Raw genomic sequence first — 27,393 nt, forward strand, 5'->3', positions numbered from 1 at the left:
GAAAAACACGTGAACTCTGAGTTATTTCAACAATTTCCCTCCTAATTCAGAGTTCTCAACCTTCTTTATACCTGAGAGAATGGTAATCTTCAACTGAATCAAAAGTAAAGAGTTACAAGGTATAAATAATTACAAAACAAAGAATGACCTCCTGTGATTAAGGAGTTTCCTATCACAAAATTTGACTAATTTAGGTTCCTATAATTATGCACAAGAGTTAATTAGGTACAGCTAATGTACAGCTATTACCCCCCCCCCCCCCTTCAAGCTGATTGGTGGGGGACCAACACGTAGCATGCCACGTAAACGTTCAAATAATGGTCGTGGAAGACTTTTAGTAAATATGTCAGCCACCTGAAGCTTGGTTGGTACAAACTTTGTGTATAACCGACCAGATGACGCAAGCTCACGGATGAAGTGGTAGTCAATATCTATGTGTTTTGCTCGTCTGTAAGAGATAGGATTTTGGCTAAGAAATAGAGCACTTTTGTTGTCACATAAAAGAGTGGGTCGATTTGGCGGTAGAGCATGTAGTTCCCTTAAAAGATGAGTAAGCCATATGATTTCTGCAGCTGTGTTGCCCATTTCCCGATACTCCGATTCACAACTTGATCTAGAGACGGTTGGTTGCTTTTTTGCACTCCAAGAAACAAGATTACCACCCAAGTAGATGGAGTAGCCATATGTGGATCTTCGTGTCTCGATGCATCTAGCCCAATCTGCGTCTGAGTAACCAACTAACCGAGTTGTAACAGGCTTATCAAAGGTAAGACCATATGACATTGTACCCTTGACATAACGAAGAATGCGCTTTACCAACTGGTAATGGGATGTAGTAGGAGAGTGAAGAAACTGATTGGCTTGATTTACCGCATAGGAGAGGTCTGGTCTCGTGACGGTGAGATATTGTAGAGCTCCTACTAGTTATCGATATAAGGTTGGATCATGAAAAGGTTCCCCTTGGGAGTTGAATGATTCAGTTGTGTTGAGAGGAGCTCCAACTGGTTTTGCATCAAGTCCGACTCGAGATAGAATATCATATGCATATTTCGCTTGACTAAGGAAGAGACCAGTGCTTGTGTAGATGACTTCAAGACCCAAGAAATAGCTTAGTTTGCCTAAATCTTTGATAGCAAACTCATCATGGAGCCGATTAGTAAACTTTTTAATGAGGGGGACATCATTACCTATCAAAATGATATCATTAACGTAGACAAGTAAGTAAAGAATAGTCGAGTCTCGTTTAAAAATGAAAAGAGAAGGATCGGCCCTGCTGCATTGAAAACCCATGTGAATAAGAAATGTGCTAAGTCGTTGAAACCAAGCACGTGGAGCCTGTTTAAGTCCGTAGAGTGCCTTTTTAAGGCGACACACATGAGTTGGAGCATTTGGATTGACAAAACCTGGTGGTTGTTCCATGTACAGTGTTTCTGTAAGATTACCATTTAAGAAAGCATTTTTTACATCAAGTTGATGTAAATGATAATGATGGATGGTAGCAAGAGGAAGAACAACCCGGATGGTGGAGGATTTAACAACTGGACTAAAAGTAAGAAAGTAGTCCAATCCAGGCACTTGGGTAAAGCCCTGAGCAACCAGGCGGGCTTTATATCGGTCAATGGATCCATCTGATTTGTATTTGGTACGATAAAACCATTTAGATCCCACAACATTTGAGTCTTTGGGACGTGGAACAAGGTCCCAAGTTTTATTTTGATGCAAGGCAGTCATTTCTTCTTTCATAGCCGACACCCACTTTGTTTGTTTACAGGCTGTTTTGTATCCTTTTGGGTCTTTGGTGGAAAACAAAGCATGATGAAGCAGGTTTGTAGAAAGAGTGGCAAGATTAGCTATATGCCTTGGTTTAAAAACTCCAGACTTGGACCGAGTGGTCATATGATGAACCGAAGATGATTGTGAAGTGATGGAGGGAGGTGGGATAGTTGTGGTAGTTGAGACCAAAGGAACCATGGGTGGTGTAGAGTTGTTTGAAGGCTGAGGAATTTGATTGGTGGATGGGACATTTGTTTGTGATTTTTGGCGGTTGCGACGGGAATAAGTAATAGGGTAAGTAGTGGAGGGTGAAGTACTAACAGCGCTGGAAGGTGAAGAAATAGGATGAGACATGCATAAAGTGCATGGCAAAAAAGTGGGAGAGCATGCATGAGTGACAGTAGGTTGAGTAGAAGTTCTACACAGGGGATCTGAAGGTGTAACAGAGCCAGGAGAATCATCATAATTGGAGAAGACAAGAGTGGCTTCATCAACAGGTGGAACAATACCGCTAAACGGAAATGTATCTTCATCAAACTGGGCATGTCGAGTGATGTAAACTCGAGAAGTAGATGGATCAAAACATCTATAGCCTTTATATTTTGGACTATAACCAATGAATATACATGTTGTACTTCGTGGAGAGAGCTTGTGTCGAGTGTAGTCCCCTAAATAGGGAAAAACTCGACAACCAAAAATCCGGAAATTTGCATATGATGGTGGTTGATGAAATAAGATCTCAAAAGGAGACTTGTTGTCAAGCACCGGTGTAGGAAGCATGTTAATTATGTATGTGGCTGAAATAAATGCATCAACCCATAATGTTGCTGGAGCATGAGAGTTGAAAAGCATAGCAAGACCTGTTTCAGTTATGTGTCTGTGCTTGTGTTCAGCCCTACCATTCTGTTGGGGTATGTATGGGCAAGAAAGACGGTGATGAATACCGTATTGTTGAAAAAGTTTTTGAACTCAATTGTTGGTGAATTCCATACCACCATCGCTTTGAAAAGTCTTAACTTTGCATGAAAATTGTGTGGACACAAAGGATAAGAAGGATATTAAGACATTGTAAAAATCAGATTTAGCCTTAATCGGGTAAAACTAGGTGAAACGGGAGTGGTCATCAATGAAAATGACATAGTTAATATCCTTCTTTGGACATCATTGGAGCTGGTCCCCAAAGATCACAATGAATTTTGTCCAAAACATTTAAAGAACGTTTAGTGTTTTCATCAACAGGTAAACGACGAGCTTTTGATAATTGACAAGAAGAGCAAATGCCTGGTTTAGGAAACAATGAAGTAACACATAAATGTCCCAGTTTATTTAATGGAGAAATAATGTTAAATGAAACATGTCCAAGACGACTATGCCACTTTTCATAAGAAGCCTTAAGATAATGAGATGAGACAGTCGCCATAAACGCCTTATTTCCTTGATGAATAATGTAGAGACCTTTGTCATGTTGCCCCCAAGCTAGAACCTCCTGTGTTTGTCGATCCTGAATAGTAAAAGAATGATTAGTAAAATGAACATCAACAGGAGAGTCCGAGGTGAGTTTACTAATGGATAAAAGATTCTTGGTAATGTGTGGAACAACAAGAACATCTCAGAGTGGAAGTCAGTTGTTGAGGGAAGAATGTCCCACACATGAAACTGGTAAGGATGAACCATTACCAAAAATTACATAATCATTACCCGAATGTTTGGTGGAGGAATCAAGACCATCAGGTGAAGACATCATATGAGCTGTCGCCCCAGAGTCCACATACCAATCTGGAGCATTTGATGTAACATGACATTGGGCTTGGAAGGCTTGAGCAAGATTTGCATCAATTGTAGGAGCTCGTTGAGCAAAAATATCAAGATTAGGGCAAGTTGTTGCATAATGCCCTTCTTTCCTGCATAATTGACAATGAGGTGGATGTCGACCACGCCCACGAGAAGATGATGGCCCTCGGACCCGACCACGTGAACCGCGAGAATAACCAGCAACAGATGACACTCGAGAATAACCAGAAGCAGAAGAGTCAGACCCGGAGGAGCGCTGATGAGAGACAAAAGCTGCCTGTGGTGTTGTAGAACCATGGATAGACTGAAGAAAAAGTTTGTGGCTTTCAGCATGAGCAATCAGATCACGAAATGTTGGACGAGGATGAACAGCACGATGGGTGGTTGAAAAAGTCTCATAAGAGGGGCCTAGACCGCATAGGAACCAGTGAAATTTGTCGGTATCTACGACAGGATGTCCAATCGGAGATAGTTGATCGTAAAGAGTTTTAAATTTGCGACTACAATCTGCAATAGTAGAGGAACGCTTTTTGGAGTTGTCTAAGAGAATCACGTAAAGTGTGCACATGCTCAACTGAGTCATGACTATAGGCGGCTTCAAGAGCACACCAAATCTGTCTAGCAGTAGAGAGACCAATGGCTTCTGCCATGGCTTCTTCTGTTAAGGAAGATTGAAGAAGAAGAATGACTTTCTGATCAGCTTCTTTCCAGGAGAGGTGCTCCAGATTTGAGACAGATTTACCCTCGATAATGATTACATCTGGTGGTGAAGAGCTAGTACCATCAACGTGGCCTTGAAGGTTTTGATAAGAGAGAATAGGAAGGACTTGATTTTTCCATAAAAGATAATTAGTTGAAGAAAGTTTTATGGTGATGAGGTGAAGAAGGGTGTGAAGAGGAACAGAAGCAATGTCACTGGCCATGAGGGGTTTCCAAGAAGAGAACCTATGACGGAAAAAAAAATTATGAAGATAGGATCGGTTTTGTCTCTGATACCATGAGAGAATGGTAATCTTCAATTGAATCAAAAGTAAAGAGTTACAAGGTATAAATAATTACAAAACAGAGAATGACCTCCTGTGATTAAGGAGTTTCCTATCACAAAATTTGACTAATTTAGGTTCCTATAATTATGCACAAGATTTAATTAGGTACAGCTAATGTACAACTATTAATACCAATCAACTTACACATTTCCTCATGCTTCACTTTAGCCAGAGCTTTTGTAAGTATGTCTGCCTTCTATTCCTTTCCATCTACATGTGCGACTGTTATTTCACCATTCTCCACACACACCCTGATAAAGTGAAATCTTATGTCTATGTGCTTGCTTCTTCCGTGGAAGACTGGATTCTTCATGAGTTCTAGACCTTACTTGTTGTCCACATATATTGCCATTGGTGGGATGTTTTGACCTATTATTGATGACAAGAGTCTACATAGCCAAAATACCTTGGCATGAAGTCAGTGGCTGCCATAAATTCAGCCTCACACAAAGATAGAGCTACACATCTTTGCTTTTGTGATGACCAAAAAACCAGATTTCCATTCACATAAAACATCATGCCTCCTGTACTTCTTCTATCATCCAAGTGATTTACATGATCACTGTCTGAATACCCTGCAATATTAATGTTATTTTCTCCTCTTGTATAGACCAAACCATGGTCTAAGGTGCCCTTTATGTACTTGAGAATCCCTTTCATAGCTTGAAGATGAACCATGGTAGGTCTCTCCATAAAGCGGCTCACTACTCCAACTGCAGATGCCAAGTCTGGACGGGTATGGGTCAAGTACCTAAGCCCACCCACTATACTCCTGTACTTAGTAGGGTTGACTAGCTCTCCATCTCCTTCTTTAGTTAGTTGTGTCTTGTGTTCCATGGGACTTTTGGTGGGATTACACTCTAGCATATGGGTCTTTGCTAGTAGGTTTCTAGCATATGCTTCTTGCTTCAATGAAATATAGTTCTTGTGTTAATTTAACTTAATTCCCAAGTAGTAGGTTAGTAGACCAACATCACTCATTTTGAATTTTTCATTCATCTCCTTCTTGAACTCTTTCACATCACTAGCAGAGCTTCCAGTCACCAACAGGTCATCTACATAAACTCCAATTATTAGAGTGTTTCCATTCTTAATCTTAGTGTACATAGAGTATTCCTGGGGGCACCTTTTGAATCCAATAATTTTCAAGTAAGTATCCAAGCACGAGTTCCATGCCCTGGTCGCTTGTGTCAGCCTATAAAGTGCTTTCGATAGTTTATAGACCTGGTTTCCTTCACCTTTCTTCTCATACCCTTCTGGTTGTGTGACATACACCTCCTCTTCTAACTTCCCGTTCAAGAATGCTGACTTCACATCAAGATGATAAACACCCCATCCATTCGAACCAGCGATAGCAAGAATAACACAAAAAATTTCAATTCTAGCAACAGGCGCAAATACCTCGTCATAGTCGATTCCATACTTCTGCACATAACCTTTTGCCACGATCCTAGCTTTGTGCTTCACTGTTCTTCTAGTCGGGTCCCGTTTTACTTTAAAGACCCACTTCAATCCAATTGGCTTCTGATTTCTTGGTAATTCGACTAGACTCTAGGTATTTTTTCGTTCAAACGAGGCTATCTCATCTTCCATCGCCTGTACCCATTCCTTCTTGCAACTAGCCTCGGTGTTGGTTGATGGTTCATCTTTGCTGCTTACCATCATTAGTTCTTCTTGTGGCAATTCAATTTCTTCGGTATTTTCATACAAATCGGTGAGCAATCGGTAGAATTTTGGGGCTCCACCGCCTATGGATTTCTTCGGTATTTTCATACAAAACCGGGTTTGGAGAAGATGGGGTAATTGGCGAATCGGGTATACCAGGTGGTGTATTATCGGGTGTGCTTAGTGAACTTGGGTCGGCTGATGGGCTTGTTGGTTGAGGGGTCTGAGCCCAATCACTATGATTTTGGGGCGACCAGTTTTCTTGTCCTGCTGAATCTGGTGTCCATTCACCATCATCATAGTCGCCGAAGTCGAAGCCTTCAATAGCGAACAACATCCCTGGTGTCGGCTTGATCTTTGAAGTTATCTCCTATACCTATCTCCGGTCTCCTTCAAAGATTATATCCCTGCTTAAATACACCAAACCTGTATTGGGGTCTAGGAGCTTGTGAGCCTTCAAACCCTTCCCGAGATACACCGGTTTCATGCTCTAATTGTCCAGCTTCTTAAGATGGCCCTTGGCTACTTTCATGTGAGCAACACAACCAAAGACTCTCAGGTGACCAAAGTATGATTTCCTTCTGATCCATAAATCATAAGCTGTAGTCCCATCAAGAGCTTTGGTGCTTGGGCGATTTAATACATAGACTGCGCGACTTAGAGCCTCGCCCCACAGTACATCAGGTACCACCATCGCCTTCAGACAACTCCTAGCCATCTGTAGCACCATCCGGTTTCGCCTCTCTACTACCCTGTTTTGCTGTGGGGAGTAGGGTGTAGTGTAGTGGCGTTACAATCCAGTTTCCCTACAGTACTCATCAAATTGCTTCGACAGGAACTCACCTTTACGATCTGTTCTTAATACTTTTAGCTTTTCACCAGTTTCAGTCTCCACTTTGCTTCTGAAATTCTTGAAGGTACGAAAGGCTTCATCTTTTTTTTTATTAAGAATACCCACATAACTATGCTGTAATCATCAACTAACATCATAAAGTATCTATTGCCTATAGGTGTTGAAGGTGAGACCGGTCCACAAAGGTCGCCATGGACTAGTTCCAATTTCTTCGTAGCCCTGAACCTTGTGCTTGCTGGGAACGAATTACTTGATTGCTTCCCTTTCAGACACCACTCACAAGGTGCTGATGGTATCATCATCTTGGGGATCCCATCAATTAATCCCTTTTTAGATATGGACTTTAAAGTGGTAAAATTCACATGGCCTAGCCTTGTGTGCCACAACCATGTTGGATCACTTAGATTGGCTATTAAGCACCTTGGTGTAACCCGTTCTAGTTGGATTTTGTAGAGACGGTTTGGAGACTTCTTCGCCTTCATTAGCAATCTTCCAGTATCATCATCAAGACCGGCCCTAAGGGAGTGCAAGGCGTGCGGTCGCATATGGCCCCGAAAAAAATAGGGCCCGATTTTTAGCCAATTTATCAAGTTACGAAATGTATATATATCATTTGATTCAATTCCAAACATGATTTTGATTTGGTGTAGTTGGCTGAAGCACGTTGTAGTTTTAGAATAAATGCCGATTCCCACGGAGAGCAACTTTTTTTTTTCATGCGCCCTTTATAAAAACATCACGTTGTATTAATATATAATTATACTCCAACTTACACTTCTCACCCCTCATTTATTATTCATGTTTTACAATCTATCCAATATTTCAATTCCATTTATTAAATCAACTTTTAGAAATTATATTTTTGGCCCCTCAACTTTTATAAATTTGCATCAATGGATTATACTCCAACCCAACTTTTGCTTTACCATCTATGATCTCTTTCAATTTTGTTTATTAATTCAATTTTTAAAATCAGCTTCTCTCTCTCTCTCTCTATATATATATATATATATATATATATATATATATATATATATATATATATATATATATATATATATATATATATATATATATATGGGGCCCATTTTTACTCGTCGCACAGGGCCTTCAAAATCAACGGACCGGCCCTGATCATCATGAACCCACATGAAAGGTTCCTTGATTCTGATCTCATCATCTCCTTCAGAAAGTTGCCTAAGGATGATTATATTACTGCAAAGATCAGGTATGTAGTACTATCCTTCAGCAGTCTTTTTTCTCTATTCTTGCATTGGAGTAGGATTGATCCTTTCCCTTCAATTCTTACTTTGGATTCATTTCCAAATTTCACAACTCCATGAACTTGTCTGTCCAGGCTTTGAAACTTGTCTTTGTCCCCAATCATGTGGTTGCTATCCCCAGTGTCAAGATACCACACCTTTGACTGATTCAAGACTTCACCATTTGGTTTTACTTCAGGCTTCACTCTTTCTTCATTTAGGAATACTTCCTATATCTCTTCTTTAGCCTCAAAGGCTGACAACAACAAACCTGGTTCATTATCATGTTGAACTAGATTAGGGATGTCAATGGGGGCAAACGGGGCGGGGATTGCATCCCCCGCCCCACCCCCAAAATTTTCCTGTTCCCCCGCCCCCGCCCCCGAAATCTCTAGCCTCCCTATCCCCGCCCCTGCCCCCGAATCTCAAGACTACCCCCGCCCCCGCCCCCGTTTGGGTTGACTTTTTTTGGGAGAATGAAGGTGTTGTTTAGGCTTGAAGAAGTTATTTTTTGAGTTAAAAGAAACCATTTTGGATAAAAATAGTTATTTATAGCATAAGTTTATATATTTAAAATAAAAATATTATAACATCTTAAAAACGTTATACTATAAACTTAAAAACATGATATTTAATTGAATTTTGGAAGTTCAAAATCATTGCTATTATTTATTATATTTTTATAATTAATATATTAACGGGGTCCCCATTGGGGGTTCGGGACGGGACTACCCAACCCCGCCCCCGCCCCTGTCCCCGATTTTTTAAACATATAATCCCCATTCGGGATCGGGGCCCCATGGGTTCGAGGTCCCACGGGACTTTTTGACATCCCTAAACTAGATTGATTTCTTGATTTCTCTCTTTCTTTGGGTTCTTGCACTTAACTGCATAGTGCCCGAACTCCTGGTAATTGTAGCACTGCACACAACTTTTATCTTGACTGCTATATATACCGGTCCTAGAATCAGCGATCTTAGGCCGCTTCAGTGCCGACTGAGACTGTGTCGGGGCCTGACGATGCTCCGTCAACTGCAGCTCAATCTCCAACTCACACAGCCTAGCGGCCTCCTGTAGATCTAGAAGAGTATCACATCGTTGTGTGGCAAAAAAACTGGCGAATGTCCATCTTGAGGATGCTCAGATAACGAGTCATCTGCGCCTTCTCATAAGCAAACTTTGGACATAACATCGCCCTCTCGGTGAACATATAGGTGATCTCCGACACCGACTCCCCATCTTGTCTCAAACTCAAAAACTCCTGAGACAATAGTTCCTGCTCAACCTGTGGAATGTATAGGGTGCGGAATATATCCCTGAACTGCTCCCAAGTAACAGCAGCTCTCTGATCATCAGTGTACCACCCCGTTGTCAATCTCCACCAGTCCTTGGCCCCAGAACTAAGCAGGTTCAGAGCACACTGACCTTCTGGTCAGTAGGACATGAGCAAGTAAACAAACATCCCTCCATATCGGAAACCCACCTCATAGCCTTGATGGGGTCCTGAGTCCCATCAAAAGTAGGGGGTTTCGTGTTATCGAAGTCAATGTACTTGAAGCCCCGACTGGCTCCTACTCCTCCTCTTACCGCTGTTACAGCTGATGCAGTTGCAGCGGCAGCCGTCTCCGCAAGGGCTCCGTATCTGTCATCGAAGTACTCCATCATGGCGGTCTTGATAGACCGAAACAACTCAGGAATCTAACCCCGGACAACCTCGACCACCTCCTCGCGGATGATCTCCCTAACTTGATCCGCTATCAACATTGGCCCCTCCTAACCGATGACCTCAAGCACTGCCGAGGCCTCCTGATTGCTTTGCCCTGATCCCGATACAGATCCAGGCACAAAACACCTCGTAACCACCATACTGAAGATATAACAGGAAGATATCAGACAATCCGCATAAATAACTGGGAACCAACTCCCGAATAAACCCTAGGGGTCATGACTTTCTTGCTACACATATGGGGTATGTGCTTTTAGTAGTATGGGCCCATACTACCCTTTCCACACCTACCTATATTTATCTCAAGTATCATCATAACACCCTAACAATACAAATGTATATGGTGGTCGCTCGACCTCACTCATCCATGAGACTTCCACCAACCCCCGCAACACTAGTATATGCTAACCATACATAATGTTGGACCCTATAGACTTTCTAATATCGAATCCTACCCTAAGCCCTAATCAATAAGAAAAGAACATAAGGCCAAATCAAACATTCTCAGGCTATCAGATCTTAATTATGTACAATCGTGATACATACACAAGCAACTACAGTAATGATGTCAATCTCATATAAGGAAAACCCTAGGCTAGCAGGCATCATATAATCAGGCAATTCTATGATGCAATTCTTGAGAATCCCTAGCCTAGTACTAGCATGCTATTCTAACATATCACATAATCAAAAATTTTATGGTATTTTGGGGTTTACTTACTGGCTTCGGTTGATCGTACACCCTGCATCATTCTTTACTTATTTTGAAAACCATTTAAAACTGTTCTGAAAATCTTTCCTTGATCTGAGACTGGATTCACACGAATGTTCCTCGAATTCACTCAAACCAAGGCTCTGATACCAACTTGTAACACCCATAAAAATCATGCCAAATTAAAACTTTTTCAACAAACTTGAAAACCATTTAATCATTACATAATTTGTTTTCAAAATAATAATCGTCAGGGTATCCTAGTTTCCAATCAGAAAACATAGCAGCAGGAGGAGCGGTACGATCATGCCTTCGCCTTCCATCGATCACCAGAAGTACCTGAAACAACAAACTAAACCATAAGCTCGAAAGCTTAGTGAGCTACCCCTAAAATACCATCCTTACATATCCATAATCATATCATATCAATAAATACAGGACAACATGCATAATGAGCTTTCAGCCTGACTGGACCGTCTCACAAACCGTTCGCCGGGTATGTTGGCTAACCGTACAAAGTAGGACCGCCTCAACCCAGCCTCCAATCAAACAAACATGTGCACATAAATATCATATGCTAGCTCGTATCATATAACAGTCAAACTGATCTAACAGATTACTAATCATAGCAACATCCCAAAAACCAGGATAAAGACCTAACGAGTCACTAATATAGCATCATCCTATAACCAGGACACTGACCTAACCAGGTCACTAAGCATAAGCATATCACCATCCTAACTACCAGGATGTAAACCAATAAATATATCATGTCATAATCTGGATACAATCATAAAAGGTCGTGTGAAGTCCATATCTTGGGTGTTCATAACACACCCCATGACTCATAAATGGTGTTTTGACCTTAAGCACAAAGATCCCAATTCAAAACCCTCATGGATTCATAAAAAGCTTGGGCAAAGGGACACTCTGGACCTCCATGGGTCCAGATCTAGAATCTAACTCGCTTAAGGGACCAAGGGAGCACTAGATCTAGCCACAAAAGGGCTCAATAAGCCCTAAATCAATATAAACATCAACATAACAGAGAATAGCTCGAAGGTAGTACCTCAAATGTGATGTTCTGGTCCTTAAATCTTCAGGAAGTGGCTCCTCTTGATTTCCCTTAGCTATTGCTTCCTTTCCCTTTCAAAATAACACCTCCAAGGTCAATAATGGCTTCTTACTTTGCTCCAACGCTCAAACTCGCTAGGGTTTCACTCAGGGGACTGGTGAGCTCAAATGACGGCCTTAAGGCCCTTTAAATATGTCCCAAACCCGAGAAATTAGGGTTTCATTAAACAGCGCGGACTCGCCGAGTCCATACCTTGGACTCGCCGAGTCCAGGCGTGAACCCGCGTGCAGAACCGCGATCCTACTCGGCGAGTCTGAGCTCCAACTCGCCGAGTCCCCTCACAAAACATCAAAATCATAAGCATAAAAGATACCTGGAAATCCGGTTTGTTACCGGTCGGCCTTGGTGCCTTAGACCCTGTTGATATAATGAGGATAACTCAACTCGCAACTATCGACTCGTAAGATAAGCTCAAACTCTCGGATCACCGTCACAAACTCTACCACCTATATTCATTGCAAAACCATACTTGTAAATTTCCAACCTCCCAAAACGTCCCCAGAACTCAACTGGTCAACCCTTGGTCAAAGTCAAAGTCAACTGTCAAGGTCAACAGTCCATTTTGACCTCAACTCGTCAAGTACCGTCACCTACTCGCCAAGTTCCTTGCATAACTCGCCAACTCGTCGAGTCATTAGAGTGACTCGTCAAGTTCCTAAGGTTTGCAGCCGTAAACTCCTTGGCCGACTCGTTGAGTTTTACTTGCAACTCACCAAGTTTATACATGTCCAAAAATTGGGAAAACCCTAGCCGACTCGCCAAGTCACTCATCCAACTCGCCGAGCCCATGACAATCTTCATCGGACTCGCCGAGTTAACCATGCCACTCGTCGAGTCCCTTCAGTCCTTCGTCCATACAGATGCTTTTTAAGCCATGTAAAGGCTCCATATTGTATATCCAGCTTCCCAAGGCATGCTTATCACGTAAAGTTGCAAACTTTACATGCATGTAATGCTCTAAAGCCTTAAAATGACAAAACTAAGCTTGTAAAGAAGTCTTACACTTGAGGGGAGGTTCATACTTGCCAAAGCTGACAACTTTATGGACTTAGAGACCAAAGAGAGCTCAGATCTGAAGTTGCAACTTCAGATCTTAGCTCAAACACAAGAAAGGCTTCCTAAAAACCCACCCAAAAATGATCTAGGAAGAATTGAGCCAAGGTAACAACTTAATACCTTCAAAAGGGTGCCCACTGAAGTAGATCTTTGATTCCCACGAGTTCCTTGCTTTTAATAACTTGTTCCCCAAGCTTTTCTCACCAAAATCCTTCTTCAAAGCTTAAACACACCAATGAAGCATACACAGACACGAATTAGGGTTTTGGAATGTCAAGAGGTTGTATAGGGGAGGCTGGGGAGGCCAATGATCCTTTAAATAGGGTGCAAAACCCCGGGAATTAGGGTTTCATCCTCCAGCTCCTACTCGTCGAGTCCCTACTTGGAATCGACGAGTAGGTCACTTTGACACGTGGACCAACCCGCTGCCACTCGATGAGTCGGGCAACCAACTCGTCGAGTAGCCTTGAAATCAAAAAGATCTTATATCAAAAGTCAATACCTGAGAATCGGGGCGTTACATTTCTGGGTAAACATACTTACATTTTCATGGAACAAATGACAGATTTATTTAAAAAAATATTTATGAACTCACCAACTTAATTGTTGACACTCTTTTCAAAACTACTTGTATTTTCAGGAAATTGATAAACATGTACCCACAAGTTTTGAGGAAGACAAAGTTTCATACAATCATGTCTTTTAATTATACTTTTTAGTGTCAAGTATACAATGATTTGAACACGAATGTAAAGTTATATTCTATCAATGTAATGGATGTTGTACTTTGATTATTATTATGCAATGTTGTGATATTGTACATGAAGTCATCCACCCCCGAATGTTTCCGCCATTCTGGTTTGGGGGTGTGACATGTCGTGAGCATACAGGTCCATTTGGATAATGGTCATATGGGTGTTGTGTCATGAACCTATAAGTCAAAGGGATGACGACGAAATCCCACAAGCCTAATGTAGATATGCATAATTGTTACAATGATATATGTGATATTTTGGGGAATTAACTAAGCTTTTTGTGGTTACGTTTAAAGTTACATATTTTTTCAAGCTGTTCTTTTGATAAAGGGAAAGACATGACTTGATTGTACACACATATAAAGACATTATGTTTTTATATTCCGCAAACTCTGATTTTATATTTGACTTGGTTTTGATGTTGGAAACAATTTGGTACTTTATGTTTTATTGAAAATTATTTTTGGGTGTTTAGTTTAATTTTTAAAACCAAAATAATTGGTCGAAAATTTGGGAGGTTACACTTGACTTGGTAATCACTTTTAAGTATTTTTTATGAAATAAAATAAGAGGTTTTTATTTTATTAATAATCATCTTTTAATAAGTTGTATCCTTCGAATTTTTAAAAAATGCTTATAACTTATTTGAAAGTGTTTATTATACATGCAACCTAATTTACCAATTACCATTGTTCTAACTCTAAAAACCATATATATCACATCCTCGTTATTCTTTTCCTTTTAGCTGTCATGACTAACGACACATATACCAATTTGCCATTTGAAAGAATATAATACATATCGTTTTACGTTTATTTTACTTCTAACTTATTTAAAAATTCTTATAAATTATACCTCAATCACATTCCTCTTGATAAAGCAATCTACAAGAACAAGTTATTTTGCTTCCATAGATGTCACTTGAAAGAATGGAACATGGAGAAAATAGAAAGAAAAAGTGTACAAGGGTCAATTTTTTATTTTTAATGTCAAATTAGTTCTTAAACTTCTAAAATTAGTAACTATGACTATAAATGCGAGAATGATTAACAGAACCCATTAATGATCTTTCTATATAGTTGAGTGCAGAAGAAAAAAGGTCTTAAACCGGAGGGAGTGAGAGGGAAGTTTCCCTCACTTTTTGTGGATCATATCATTATTTATTCACTTTCCTTTCTCTCACCTGAAACCCAATGAATGGGTGGAAAGAGCTTCCCTCACTATTTTTTTTAAATAAAGTTAATTTTTTTTATGAGTTATAATTTTTAAATTAATACTAAACATAAAATTTAATTAAAAATAAAAAACATTTCATTAATTAAAATAAAAATAACATTATACCTAATATTTAAATAAGTAGAAAATAAAAAAAGCGCAAAAAAATCAAAATATGTCACTCGGAATTATCGTCCTCGTATTCTTTCTCATTCTCCTGAACGTCACTCTTGTAATCGGAATCTTCGCTCTCGAAGAACAAATTAGAATCCTTGTCTGATTCATCAAACAAATCATCGCGAGAAAACTCTATCGGGGGCTGAATATGAGCCCTATAAATGTACTCCACCAAATCAGCACGAAGGATGTGATGAATGTCGTGATTATGTACTTCTCTTTTATTCGCCCTATACTCTTGTGTACCAACAACTACTCCTTCGACATCTGGAAAAACTTCATTTTCATTGTACCGACATATCCCTCTTCCTTCGTCTTCAAAAATCATATTATGCAATATGATACATTCATACATTACGTGTTGTAACATTTTCACTTCATATGACCTTGCCCTGATTGCTAGTACTTGCCAACGTCTATTAAGTACACCAAATGTTTGCTCCACATCCTTCCTAGCTGACTCTTGCACCTCTTTAAACTTTTTCCTTTTCGGGTCGTTAGGACATGTAAACAATTTCACAAAAACAGACAAGGGAGGATATATACCGTCAGTAAGATAGTGACCACGCTTATATGTTACCCCATTTGCTTGAAAAGGTATACATCGTGCGACTTTCCAAGGTAGATATCGTTGAATACTGGCAACTGGTCTAGCACATTGATGTCATTGTTTGCACCAACTGGACATAGAATTCATGTCATATCCAAAGATCATGTGATGCGATAGCCTCTAAAATGATCGTCGACTCTTTATGGTCGCTCTCATATACTGACCATGCCATGCGTTGGGGCATAACGACCAACCCCAATGCATGCAATCGATACTACCAAGCATTCCAGGGAATCCATGCATGCCTTCATGCACCGTGCACAATTGGTGGATATCGTTGATAGTTGGTTTGCGAAAATATCGCTGTCTGTAAACCAAACAGATCGCTTTGCAGAACTTGTACATATACTCCCGCACGGTACGCTCTAACATCCTAAAATACTCATCTCATTTGTCTGCGCCCATGCCGTATGCTAACTGACGAATTGCAGTTGTGCATTTTTGAATGGGAGAGAAAGCTTTTATCCACATTGCATCCATTTTCTATTGGAAATATGGAAAGCGGCTTTTCAAATCGCCAACAATACGTAGAATAGTTCCTTCCTCATCCGGAACCGACGTCGAAACTTTACATCGCAGATGGCGTCATCTACAAAGTAATCCTCAATAAGACAATTGTGTTCGGCTTCGTGATTTCTATGCAACTGCGACTTTCTTGGTTTAGATCGTGCACATGATGTTTCGTCTAGTCGGTATTGATAGTATGCAACCATTTTCGCCATGATGGAACCGATAAACTTAGCCTCCTCTACAGCCGTCGAAATGGATGATGAAGATGATGACATTTTGATTAATATTTTTTGGAGATAAGTATAAGATATGAGTTAAAAAAATGGTTGGATGTTGTGGTATTTATAGCTTAAAAAAAAAAGAAAAAAAAAACAAATATATATATATATATATATATATATATATATATATATATATATATATATATATATATATATATATATATATATATATATATATATATATATAGCCGTTTGAATAAAAAAAGAAAAAAAATAACGGACGAATGATTTGAAGAGTGAGAACGCGGCATCCCCACCCCCACCCCTTCCCGCGCTTCGCATCCCGCATCGACGATGCGACGTTCCCACATGCGGGAAATGTCCCGCACCCCTCCCCACAACTGCATTTCGTCCGGCCTTGTAGATCACATAGGTTAACCATTTGTGTTTTAAATTTGATTATTATTGACTTGATTACTGGTATTTAAAGAATCATAACCAAAATAAGAATATAACAAATTGATAAAAATTAGTAAGGTACTTTAATTAATAGAATGTCCCATTTTTTGATGTTTTACACTACGGCCATAATAGAACGGCTATTATGGTCCTATTGATCAAAATTAGGGAGGTACTTGATAACATTTTATAAATATCATTTCAGAACATAAAAAATGACAAGTAGTTATGATACAGTAACATCAAAATGTGATATTTGGTGGGAAAATAGGTAATATTAGAAATTTTATAATTTTTTTCCAAAAATTGTTAGACAAAATTTTTGAAAAGACTCATACAGTGAGATAAAATACACATTATATATTTACTGTATTGTATTGTATATCTACTGAAATCTCAAATGCTTGTTAGGGAGGTACTTAATAGAACGGACATGTTGATCAAAATCAATGAGGTACTCTATAAATTTTTATGATTATTATTTCGAAACATAGCAAATGAGAAGTAGATATGATGCAATCGCATCAAAATATGACATTGATGACATTAGGAATTTTATAATTGTCGAAAATTGGCAGATAATTTTTTTGAGAAATGACTCGTCAATGAGATAAAATACACAGCATATTTACTATTATATATTTACTGAAATCACAAATGTCGTATTTAAGTGTTTTTGCAAATGGCCAACAAACTAGATTATTTCTGTATATCTTTCAAAATCATGCGACCATTTTTGTAAATATCCCTATCGGGTTACGAGGTGATAGTGTGAAGAAGTATGATGGTGAATAATGAAACTCTGAAACTTGAGTAAATATATAAAGGATTATAATTTCTTCCTTATTGTTTTCATTCTCTCGTTAATCGATCCGAAGAACCGATAAAAAAGAGTCAACGGTACTTACCTACTCAAATCGATTCAATGTAAAAGAACATTTTAAGGAATCCTATGGAGATGAAGTATAAGCTTGCAATGTAAAGAGCTAAAAAGGGTTTCTGCTAAAGTGTGATGTTTCTGGGGATCTGAGGTACGTTCCTCAAATTGATAAATTGATTGAATTATAAATTACCAAGAAAGAAATGGAAGTTTTAATGAAGGTTCTTTTTTTTTTTTGAGTAAATTTTATCAAATAGTTAAAAAAAATGTCTGGCCAGGAATGTGAGAAACGTATTTTGACCTAATTTAATCAAAGTTGTGAAGTTTTTGAATTAGTGTAGTAGATGATCAAATTAAACATTCTGTGAAGTTAATATGCTGTTGTGTATGTTATAAATGGATGGAATTTGGAGGAAAATGACTAATGACGTGTGTATGTGTTGTGGATACAAGAAGAAAGTGAAACAGGGGGTTGGTCCTTTGTCGCGCTCCTGTGTGTTTGTTGAGCAAATCCAAGTATCCTTGCCAGAAATTGAATTTGTATATTGCTACACTTAAGCACCAAATACTTATGAAACTCATTATTATCACATAACATTATAATTGGATCAAAGGTACTAGTCATTTACTGATTGCCAACTGTGGTGTTGCTAATCGAGTCTGGTTAGTGATGATAATACTTGTTTTGGTGTAAACATAGGCAGAGGATCTATGGTTGGGACGTTTTGGTGAGTCCAATTTAACCTTTTTAAATCGGATACAAGTTATAGGTGTTGGTGGAAAAGCATAAATTCATAAAATAAGCCTTCTGAAACCTACAATGTCCCAGTTGGATGTTTACACAATGGGAGTAAATCAATAGACTTATACTTAATGATGATTACGAATGTGAATTTTAGTAGATGGTATGATTGTAGAGGTTGTAATATAGTGACTTAGTGATGTTCTCTTTAAAGGTTATATATGTCCTCTTGTCTTACGAGAGACAAATGTTGACATCAAATTATAAATGTGAACATATATCTTGCTCTCCAAAGAGAATTGAATCTAGGCACCTATGATACGAGTATGAAGTTTCCTAAAGGATCAGAATGGTGAAGATGAAAATGGGACTGTTTAGGAAATCCAGATTTAAGTAACTTTGTTGTTTATTGATTGTCCGCTAAACAAGAAATTATGTTGTAGGATCTATTCAATTGACTCATGGGGTGTACTCTTAGCATGTACTGAAGAGGAGAGGCTATTTGTAAACAAAGTGGCCAACTTTATTCACATAATAGAAGGGAATCATTGGGATCTGAACTTTGAAAGAAACAAAATTAAATTATTGAGTTTAGAAAGGGAGTAAGCTAAAATTTGTTTGTTTGTTTTTTTTTTTTTTTTTTTTTTTTTTTTTTTTTCTTTTTTTCTGGGAAACTTGCTCCTCATTGTATAAGAAAAATAATATGTAGAATTAAGAGTAAAACATTAGTTTGTGTAATGTGATTCTGTAAAAACTAACTCAGTTTACCTAAATCAGTTCATGTCTATATTTAGAATTGTCACTTGTATTAGACTTCAAAGGAGTTTTTACGACCGAAAAATGAAAAAGTAAATGTAAGGACTAGCTATGAGATTTTCTACATGGTAACCTGTTACTTCAACTGTGAGCAGTTATGAGTTCTGAAAAGATTTTTCTACATGATATAACAGGTTTTACTGAAAATTAGTCACATCTCTCGGTATAAAGTTCATTTCATTGAGGTGCGCAAACCACATACATTCTATCTCAACAAATCAACAAATCCATGGCATCTTCATCATCTTCTCCTTCTGCTCCGGCATTTTCTTCTCAATCATGGAAGTACCATGTTTTTCTTAGCTTTAGAGGAGAAGATACTCGCAGGAATTTTGTAGATCATCTCTACTCAGCTCTTGAACAGCAAGGGATCTACACCTACAAGGACGATGAAACACTTTCTCGGGGCGAATCGATCGGCCCAGCCCTTATGAAAGCTATAGAAGAATCTCAGATTGCTGTCATCATATTCTCAGAGAACTATGCAGACTCTTCATGGTGCTTAGATGAACTTGCTTATATTATGAAATGCAAGGATACAAAAAGCCAAATCATTATCCCCATATTCTATGGTGTGGATCCCTCTGAAGTACGAAAACAAAAACGAAAATACGGAGAAGCATTTGCCAAACATGAGATAGAGAACAAGAAGAAAGCTAAATCTTGGGGACAAGCAGTTATAGAGGACCTTTGGGGATGGGTCTTTAACCCGCGAGAACAAAACCGAAAATACCAAGAAGCCTTTGCCAAACACGAGTTGGAGAACAAAACCAAGGTTGAGTCTTGGAGAAAAGCACTTATGGATGCAAGTAACATTTCTGGATGGGAACCCAAGCACGTTGCCAACGGGTAATATTCTTTTTTTTTTTTTATTTTTTTTATTTTGTACTTTTTATGCCTAGAATATGCATGCTCTACAACTCACTGACACTTGTACCTTGTAAGCTTAATTAAAGTTATGATGGACTTCATTGACTTCTAAATCTAATTACTTACTTAACGCATCGCTTCAAGCTACAACAAAAAATCCATCTTGCTTTGTTTTTTTCTATTTGAAACTATTCAATGATTCCCAAGAAACTTGCTACATTTAGTTGTGATATTAACTTTACATGTCCTATTTTGAGTCTGAAATTTTATGGAGCATTAAACACATTAGTCTTTTGTCAATTCGAGTATGTGTTAATAATCCTTGTATATCCAATGTATAGGCATGAATCAAGGTTTATCAAAGAAATTGTTGACACAATTTCACATAGGTTGCTATTACTACCTTCAAGTGCCAATAAGAATCTGGTCGGAATGGCGGCTCGGATGCAACGTTTGAAATTAGAGTTACAAATTGGGTCAGGTGGTGTGCAGATGATTGGAATATGGGGAGTTGGGGGTGGTGGTAAGACTACTCTTGCATCTTCTATTTATGATGAAATCTCTAGCAATTTCGATGGTTGTTGCTTTGTGAAAAATATCCGGGAGGAATCAAGCAAGAATGGTTTGGTAAGCTTGCAAAAAAAATTTATTTCTGGTGTTTTGAAACAAAAGGAAGTACAGGAATTAGAGAGAGTTGAGGAAGGAAGACGCATGATAATTGATAGATTATGCCATAGAAAGGTCATTATTGTTCTTGATGATGTCGATAAGCTTGACCAACTAGAAGCGTTAGCTGGATCACATGAATGGTTTGGTGAAGGAAGCCGAATAATAATCACAACTAGAGATGAGCATGTATTAAATGCGAACAGAGTCGATGTTAAGCACAATATTAGATTGTTAAACAATGATGAAGCTATTAAGCTCTTTCGCAAGCACGCATGCCAGGATTACACATCCATGGAAGAATATGAGCAGCTTATAAAAGAGGTGGTCTCTTATGCTGGTGGGCTTCCATTAGCACTTGCAGTTCTTGGTTCATTTCTGTGTGACAAAAACATTAATGAGTGGAGGGGTGCTTTAGCCAGGCTGAAAGAGATTCCAAATGATAACATTGTGGAAACACTAAAAATCAGCTTTGATGGACTTACAAAGGTCGAGAGAGAGTTGTTCCTTGATATTGCATGTTTCTTTAGGGGGAGGGAGAAAGACGAGGCAATGGAGATACTTGAGGCTTGTGGTTTTCATCCAGTTATTGGAGTGAAGGTGTTGATACAAAAGTCTCTCATAACTATTTCAGAAGATGGAGTGTTTGATATGCATGATCTGGTGCAAGAAATGGGACACCACATTGTTAGAGGGGAACGCCCTAACAATCCTGAAAAACATAGCAGAGTTTGGAAGGAGGAAGATGTTGCAAAAATATGTGATATAGATGCAACCACGGTAATGTTTAAGCTAAGCTTTGCATGATATATTATGTATGTATAAACAAACATTTTTGAATCAATCCTGACACTATTTTGTTCCTCTATCACAGGAACTTGACAAGATTGAAGCAATTATAATGGTTTTGCGGTTTCATCCAGCAAAAGAACAAGCACAATATCTCCCTTCAGTTGCTGCAAACATGAAGAACCTTTGGTATATGGAATCGTTTGGTGATCCTGCAAAATCATTGTTTAATGACATTCCACTAAGGCAGCTCTGTTGTCTTATACTGTTCTCGGGTTCACAAAACCAACTTTGGGAGGGTTGTAAGGTAATTCTTATTGTTTGTCACTTTATCTAATTAACAGATGAAAACAAAGTTGATGATGAATATTGAATAATCTGATGTTGATGTTTATCACTTGTGTGACTGTCCTTGGTCTTAATAATTATAAAATATTCAAAATATAACTTTTTTACCGACATATTAGTCATTGTAATCCATGGTATTTATGTAAATATCCTTTTGTCTTAAAATAGATATAAATTTCCTTTTGTATTTCAAAAATAAATTCTATGTTACTATTTAGGTGAATTTCAATCTATTTTTTGTTGATTATAGATATCTTATTAAGCAGTTGAACACTTCAGATGATTTCCATTTGCGGATGGAAGGAACTAGTATTTTTGTCTAATTATCATATCACATATAAAAAGTCTATAGCTGTGTTTGTCTGTCTCTGTGCCCGCCATTTTCCTCAGAATCTTATCACCTTGATACATTTTTGACTTGTTTGCACTTGTATTCAACAGTTGTGGCCAAGTTTGAAGTCATTGAGAATTTGTGATATGTATAACCTAATCATGACACCAGATTTTAATGGACTTCCAAATCTTGAAAGATTCATTCTTCATGAATGCCCGTGTTTAGAAGAAATTCATCCATCAATTGTTTTCTTATCTATAGAACAATGTGGGGGTCTTGATATGTTTCCATCCATTATGGGATTAAAGAAACTCAAGACCCTTTCATTCAAAGGGCACCTCAAATTTGTTAATTGTTGGAGGTGTGGTTGCAGCAATCTTCCTGGTGTAGAATGTTGTGTAGAGGAGCCTTGTGTATGTCGGTTAGGGTTTTTTCACAACTTGCAAGAGCTTCGTTTCTTAAGGAAGTTGGATCTCTGCTGGAGCAATTTGGGAGATGAAGACATAGGCTCTGATGTTTTAGAGTTTCCCAACTTACAAGAACTCAATCTATACGGAAATAAGTTTTCACAGTTAAGTTTTAGTTGCTTGCGATTTCCTCAGCTCAAATGGCTCGACGTGTCATTCTGCAAAGAACTTGTAGAATTATCAGAGCTGCCACAAAGTATAGCTATTGTTATAGCGGATTATTGTGACTCGCTTGAAAGCCTTGGAGATATCTCAAACTGTAAATGGTTGTGGAAAGTCTCACATCGAGGGGACAACAAAGTAGGTCCACTTGTTGGTGAGATATTACTAGACTCCATGCTCCAGGTACCTTTTGAATTTCAATCTTTATCATAATAATTAACCCAAACATACAAATAAATGAATATGTGTTTTCCATGGCAGGGGAATGCTATTGAAAATCATTTTATCAGTTTTAGTATTCTGCATCAGATTCCAAAGGGGTTTGCAGGCAGTTTCTTTAGGGGGAAAACATTTACTAAGCATCCCCTACATGCTAGTTGGAACCTATTTGATGATGACACGTTTAGACTGCGTCTTCCACATGATTGGTTCAATGACTTTTGTGGGTTTTTATTACGTGTTGTTACCATTGTCAGACATCTGGATATAGATAGATGTAATCATCAAGCAGGATATAGATGAAGAAGATTCTCCGTTTGAGATTTGGCAAGAGTATAATGAAACGTCAGAGCCTGAATTTGATGGAGAAGTGAGGACACACGTGGGATATGTTTCCTTTAGTTCTTTGAGGCGGAGTACATCACTGAATTCATCATACAATATTATTTCATTTTCCATAAAGAGCAGTTGGTCTTCGTTTGCAGCTGAGCTTGTTCCTCGAAAAAGTAAGGATGATCCCATGCAAACAACAAAAGTTACAACAGATTCCTCAGAATTTTGGGATGAGGAAAATGATGAATATAAGGCATTTATTATCCAAGATGATTCAAATTCTTATATCAATATTATATGGCAATATAACATCTAACAAAACCCATACACTAATAGATATCTCGACTCTTTGCCAGTTTGTATAGTCTGCACTCTGAACTTATGATTGTGATTACACTGCAATATACATTGAGAAATAAATTGCAAATGGAGGAGAAAAAATGTCCTGAAGATGATTGCATATCACAGTAAAAACTCCTGATTTGATACCATAAAATATTTTTTGTATTGAAAGAGAATGATTTGTATATAATCTTTAGCTAATTCATATGACTACACTTTGTATTTATAAAGGAAAGCACTACTTCTATTTCATGACAGGGTGTGAATTCACATCTGTACCCTAGGGTTTATTTGTCAAATTGTAAACTTTTATTCCTTCAATTGAAACTCAAATAAAAAAGAAATACCAAGGGTTCTTGGCTTTTGAAAGGCCAAGTCTCTCCCGAGTGATCTCTCACACAACTAGTTTTGTTCAAAGATACCTACCCTCAAATACAAGACTCCTACTTATACTCTACTAAACTGAAATAACATGTAAAATGAACTAAAAACCCTTAACGTTTGCATTAGCTTGTTTGAACACATCTAAACAGCCTTGACCAATGTACTTTACCTCTATATAAATATATGATCCTTATATGAAGTACACCAGGCCAACAGTAATTAACTACTACTAGAAATTAATATTCAATATAAATCACAAGGTAGACATGATGTATGGTGACGGTTTATTATAACATGAAGAGGCTATTCAGGTCTTTCATAGACATGCATATCACGTACATTCTAACTCAACCCTTTCATCATTTTATTTCTTTATTGCAGGCAAATGTCAAGATTAAATAGATAATACATCAAAGTTCTTCATCATGTTTTCCTAAGCTTGTTGAAAACATGAAGCCAAAGTTCCTTTATGTGCCCCTCTTCTATCACCATGTTGAAGGGCCTAATTATCTTTCTAATAAGTTGCAACTTATTTGTTGGTCTTGTTATCCTGCAAATTCGATAGCCAGTTTCCAACCCATGAAGCTTGTTGCTCTACGATTGCATAGGAGATTACAAGAACAACTTTAGAGGGGTTGTCGGATAAATCAATTGTTTCTTTGGTTAACATATAAAACTTGTGGATCCTGTGTTAAAAGTCTGTCTAATTTATGCTATACTTTTTTCATAGATATATTGGTGTAATTGCTTATTGTGGCATTGAGTATTAGTCCTACTAAGCAATTTTAGTGTAGCTGTACAATATATATCAGTTAATGTGTGCAAAGCACCTGATAATCTCTTGAGTAGAATCTGATATGAAACCTGCTTATTCCCTCATATTTCAGAACATTATATCACCTTTGTCTTCCTAAATATCACTAAAAGAAAAAGAGTTATCATAGGCTCACATAATCAGTATGAGATGGTCAATAATCAGTCTTTGATGGGTATCAGGTGTTAGTATTTAATAACTTAATCTATATATGCAGAAGCTTTTTTTGGCCTTGAAACTTGAATCCGGATAAAAGAAAATAAGAGAAGGAGATTGGGTACCTGCTTCCATTGAAGATTTTAGATCTGAAGAACAAGTTAGGTTTTCCAGTTGATCTCAAGACCACCTCTAAGAACCCTCAACAACGTCTGTCACACCCCAAAACCGGAACGACGAAAACATTTGGGGGTGGAGGACGTCATGTTTAGTATCACAAGACATGCATCATAGTAATCAAAGTAATAAACAACCATTTCATTAGAAAGAAATTGTTTACAATGTGTGTGTTCACAAAACATAGAATACATAAGCAAATAACAAAACAAGACTTGAAGCTATTATGCTCCATCTTCTGAATTCCCAACGCAAGTACCTGCCTAATAGTTTCCTGAGAATACAAGTTATTTTGAAAGAGTTGATCAACAATTAAGTTGGTGAGTTCATAAGATTTTAGTGATGTAGGTAAGTTGTAGAAATCTTAGTAAATTGTAGTAAGTTGTAAGTTTTGTTTAGAAAAGTTCGCCTGTTTCTCCAGAAAATCCTATATTTCCTGATTTGATGAAAGATAAGTAAAAATGACTCTACAATCCTTTCAATGAGTACTAAATGGATACAAGTTATATAAAACTCAAACAAACAATTGATTATGTATATCTGTCCTAAGCCCACAACCAAACAAGGAACAGGAAATGAGGCGGATGACACACATCCCATTGGTTGTTAGATCATTGTTGTATATAACCCAGGTGTATTCACTTGGTACTGACGGAGTTAACTGTAATAGTTCCTTTATATTTGATGAAAAGATTCTTTAAGAAAACCCTTATTTCTTATAATAAAAATAGTAACCACAATGGTTCCTTCTATAATTATACTAGCTATATATAATCTAATATCAAATAGATAATTAATTGTGTAAATCTGCCCTAAGCCCACAACCAAACAAGGAACAGGAGATAAGGCAGAAGACACAGATCTAACTATCTGTCGGGTACTAATTATATATAACATTGATGTATAAATTAAGGTATTATAGAATTAATCACCTAAGGCCCTTTAAGTTATACTGGTTTAATAAAATGGATTAATCCCTTTACTGGTAAGTTTCTGGTTTTGTATACCAAAAGTTCTGATTTGAAAAGTATGTTTTGTACTAGAAAAATGTGCATTGAATTAGTGTCCTGTGACCTGACCCATACCTGGTACCCCTTATGATGACTTAATGTATACGGAACATATATATAACTAAGATCGAATGGATAATAGGCTGGGTGAATCCGCTCTAAGCCCACAACCAAACAAGGAATAGGAAATGAAGCGGAAAGCACACATCCTATTACCTATATGATCCTATTAATATATATCCCTTGATGTATACATTAAGGAATCATAAGGTTAGCATTATGGTCCCTTTCTACTGAATGTACTAGACCCGACTGTTCTATTTGTCGTTTGAAAAGATGTATGTTTTCCCTAGTTTATAACTATCTTGACTCGAAAATAGTTTGCATTAACTTTCAAGTGGAACTGTCACTTTATGAAAGTAATGGGAAAATGAAAGTACTCAGTTGTCTTTTAAATTGACATCCTGGCATGCTGATTTCCTTAAAACATGTTTGTTTTATTAAGGTAGTGAAGGCTAGTACCCATACTATACGCTCTCCTTGTCAAGAGATTCTAGGAACCAAACGCGACTTCCGCAAACCAGTTGCTAGGCCGTGTAATCCACATTAAAGTTATGTGATCATGTATACACAATTTAACTATCACCTTTTGTTTAGAACAATGAGTTAGTGATTCATTGGTATAATTAGATCTTGTAGTTGTTCCATGCTATAGCAACTTAGTATGTTCATTCTGTTATAGTATCTTAGTATGTTCTTCCTGTGATAGTATCTTTGTATGAACTGAACCTCTAAACTATACCCCTAATAGTTAACTAGTATTTTACTTGAACTGTTATTGAAAAGACTCGTTTTACCACTAAGTTATGCTTGTACTTTAAAAATGAAGTTTTGTTAAACTAAAAAGTAATATAACTT

General features: G+C 37.8%; 2 protein-coding genes across 3 annotated transcripts; one reads left to right on the forward strand and one right to left on the reverse strand.

The window, feature by feature from the left end:
- Nucleotides 1-15,167: 15,167 nt before the first annotated feature.
- Nucleotides 15,168-16,561, reverse strand: LOC128127733 (uncharacterized). The gene is made up of 5 exons (XM_052766413.1): nucleotides 16,349-16,561; nucleotides 16,195-16,259; nucleotides 15,941-16,083; nucleotides 15,747-15,846; nucleotides 15,168-15,651 (listed from the first exon to the last, which is right to left on the reverse strand). Exons 1-5 carry the CDS (start codon nucleotides 16,559-16,561, stop codon nucleotides 15,168-15,170), a joined length of 1,005 nt encoding a protein of 334 aa, XP_052622373.1.
- Nucleotides 16,562-17,762: 1,201 nt separating this feature from the next.
- Nucleotides 17,763-23,947, forward strand: LOC111900598 (disease resistance protein RUN1). 2 transcript variants are annotated; one of them, XM_023896479.3, is made up of 6 exons: nucleotides 17,763-17,997; nucleotides 19,539-20,253; nucleotides 20,616-21,720; nucleotides 21,815-22,036; nucleotides 22,519-23,223; nucleotides 23,302-23,947. In XM_023896479.3, the coding sequence occupies exons 2-6, from the start codon at nucleotides 19,634-19,636 to the stop codon at nucleotides 23,560-23,562; spliced, it is 2,913 nt and encodes a 970-aa protein (XP_023752247.1). In that variant the 5' UTR covers nucleotides 17,763-17,997; nucleotides 19,539-19,633; the 3' UTR covers nucleotides 23,563-23,947. The 2 variants fall into 2 exon arrangements, with proteins under 2 accessions (XP_023752247.1, XP_023752249.1); XM_023896481.3 differs by lacking the exon at nucleotides 23,302-23,947 and having other exon boundaries at nucleotides 22,785-23,051.
- The last annotated feature ends 3,446 nt before the right edge of the window (nucleotides 23,948-27,393 follow it).

The sequence above is a fragment of the Lactuca sativa genome, chromosome 8 (genome assembly GCF_002870075.4).
Source record: "Lactuca sativa cultivar Salinas chromosome 8, Lsat_Salinas_v11, whole genome shotgun sequence".
Lineage (NCBI taxonomy): Eukaryota > Viridiplantae > Streptophyta > Magnoliopsida > Asterales > Asteraceae > Lactuca > Lactuca sativa.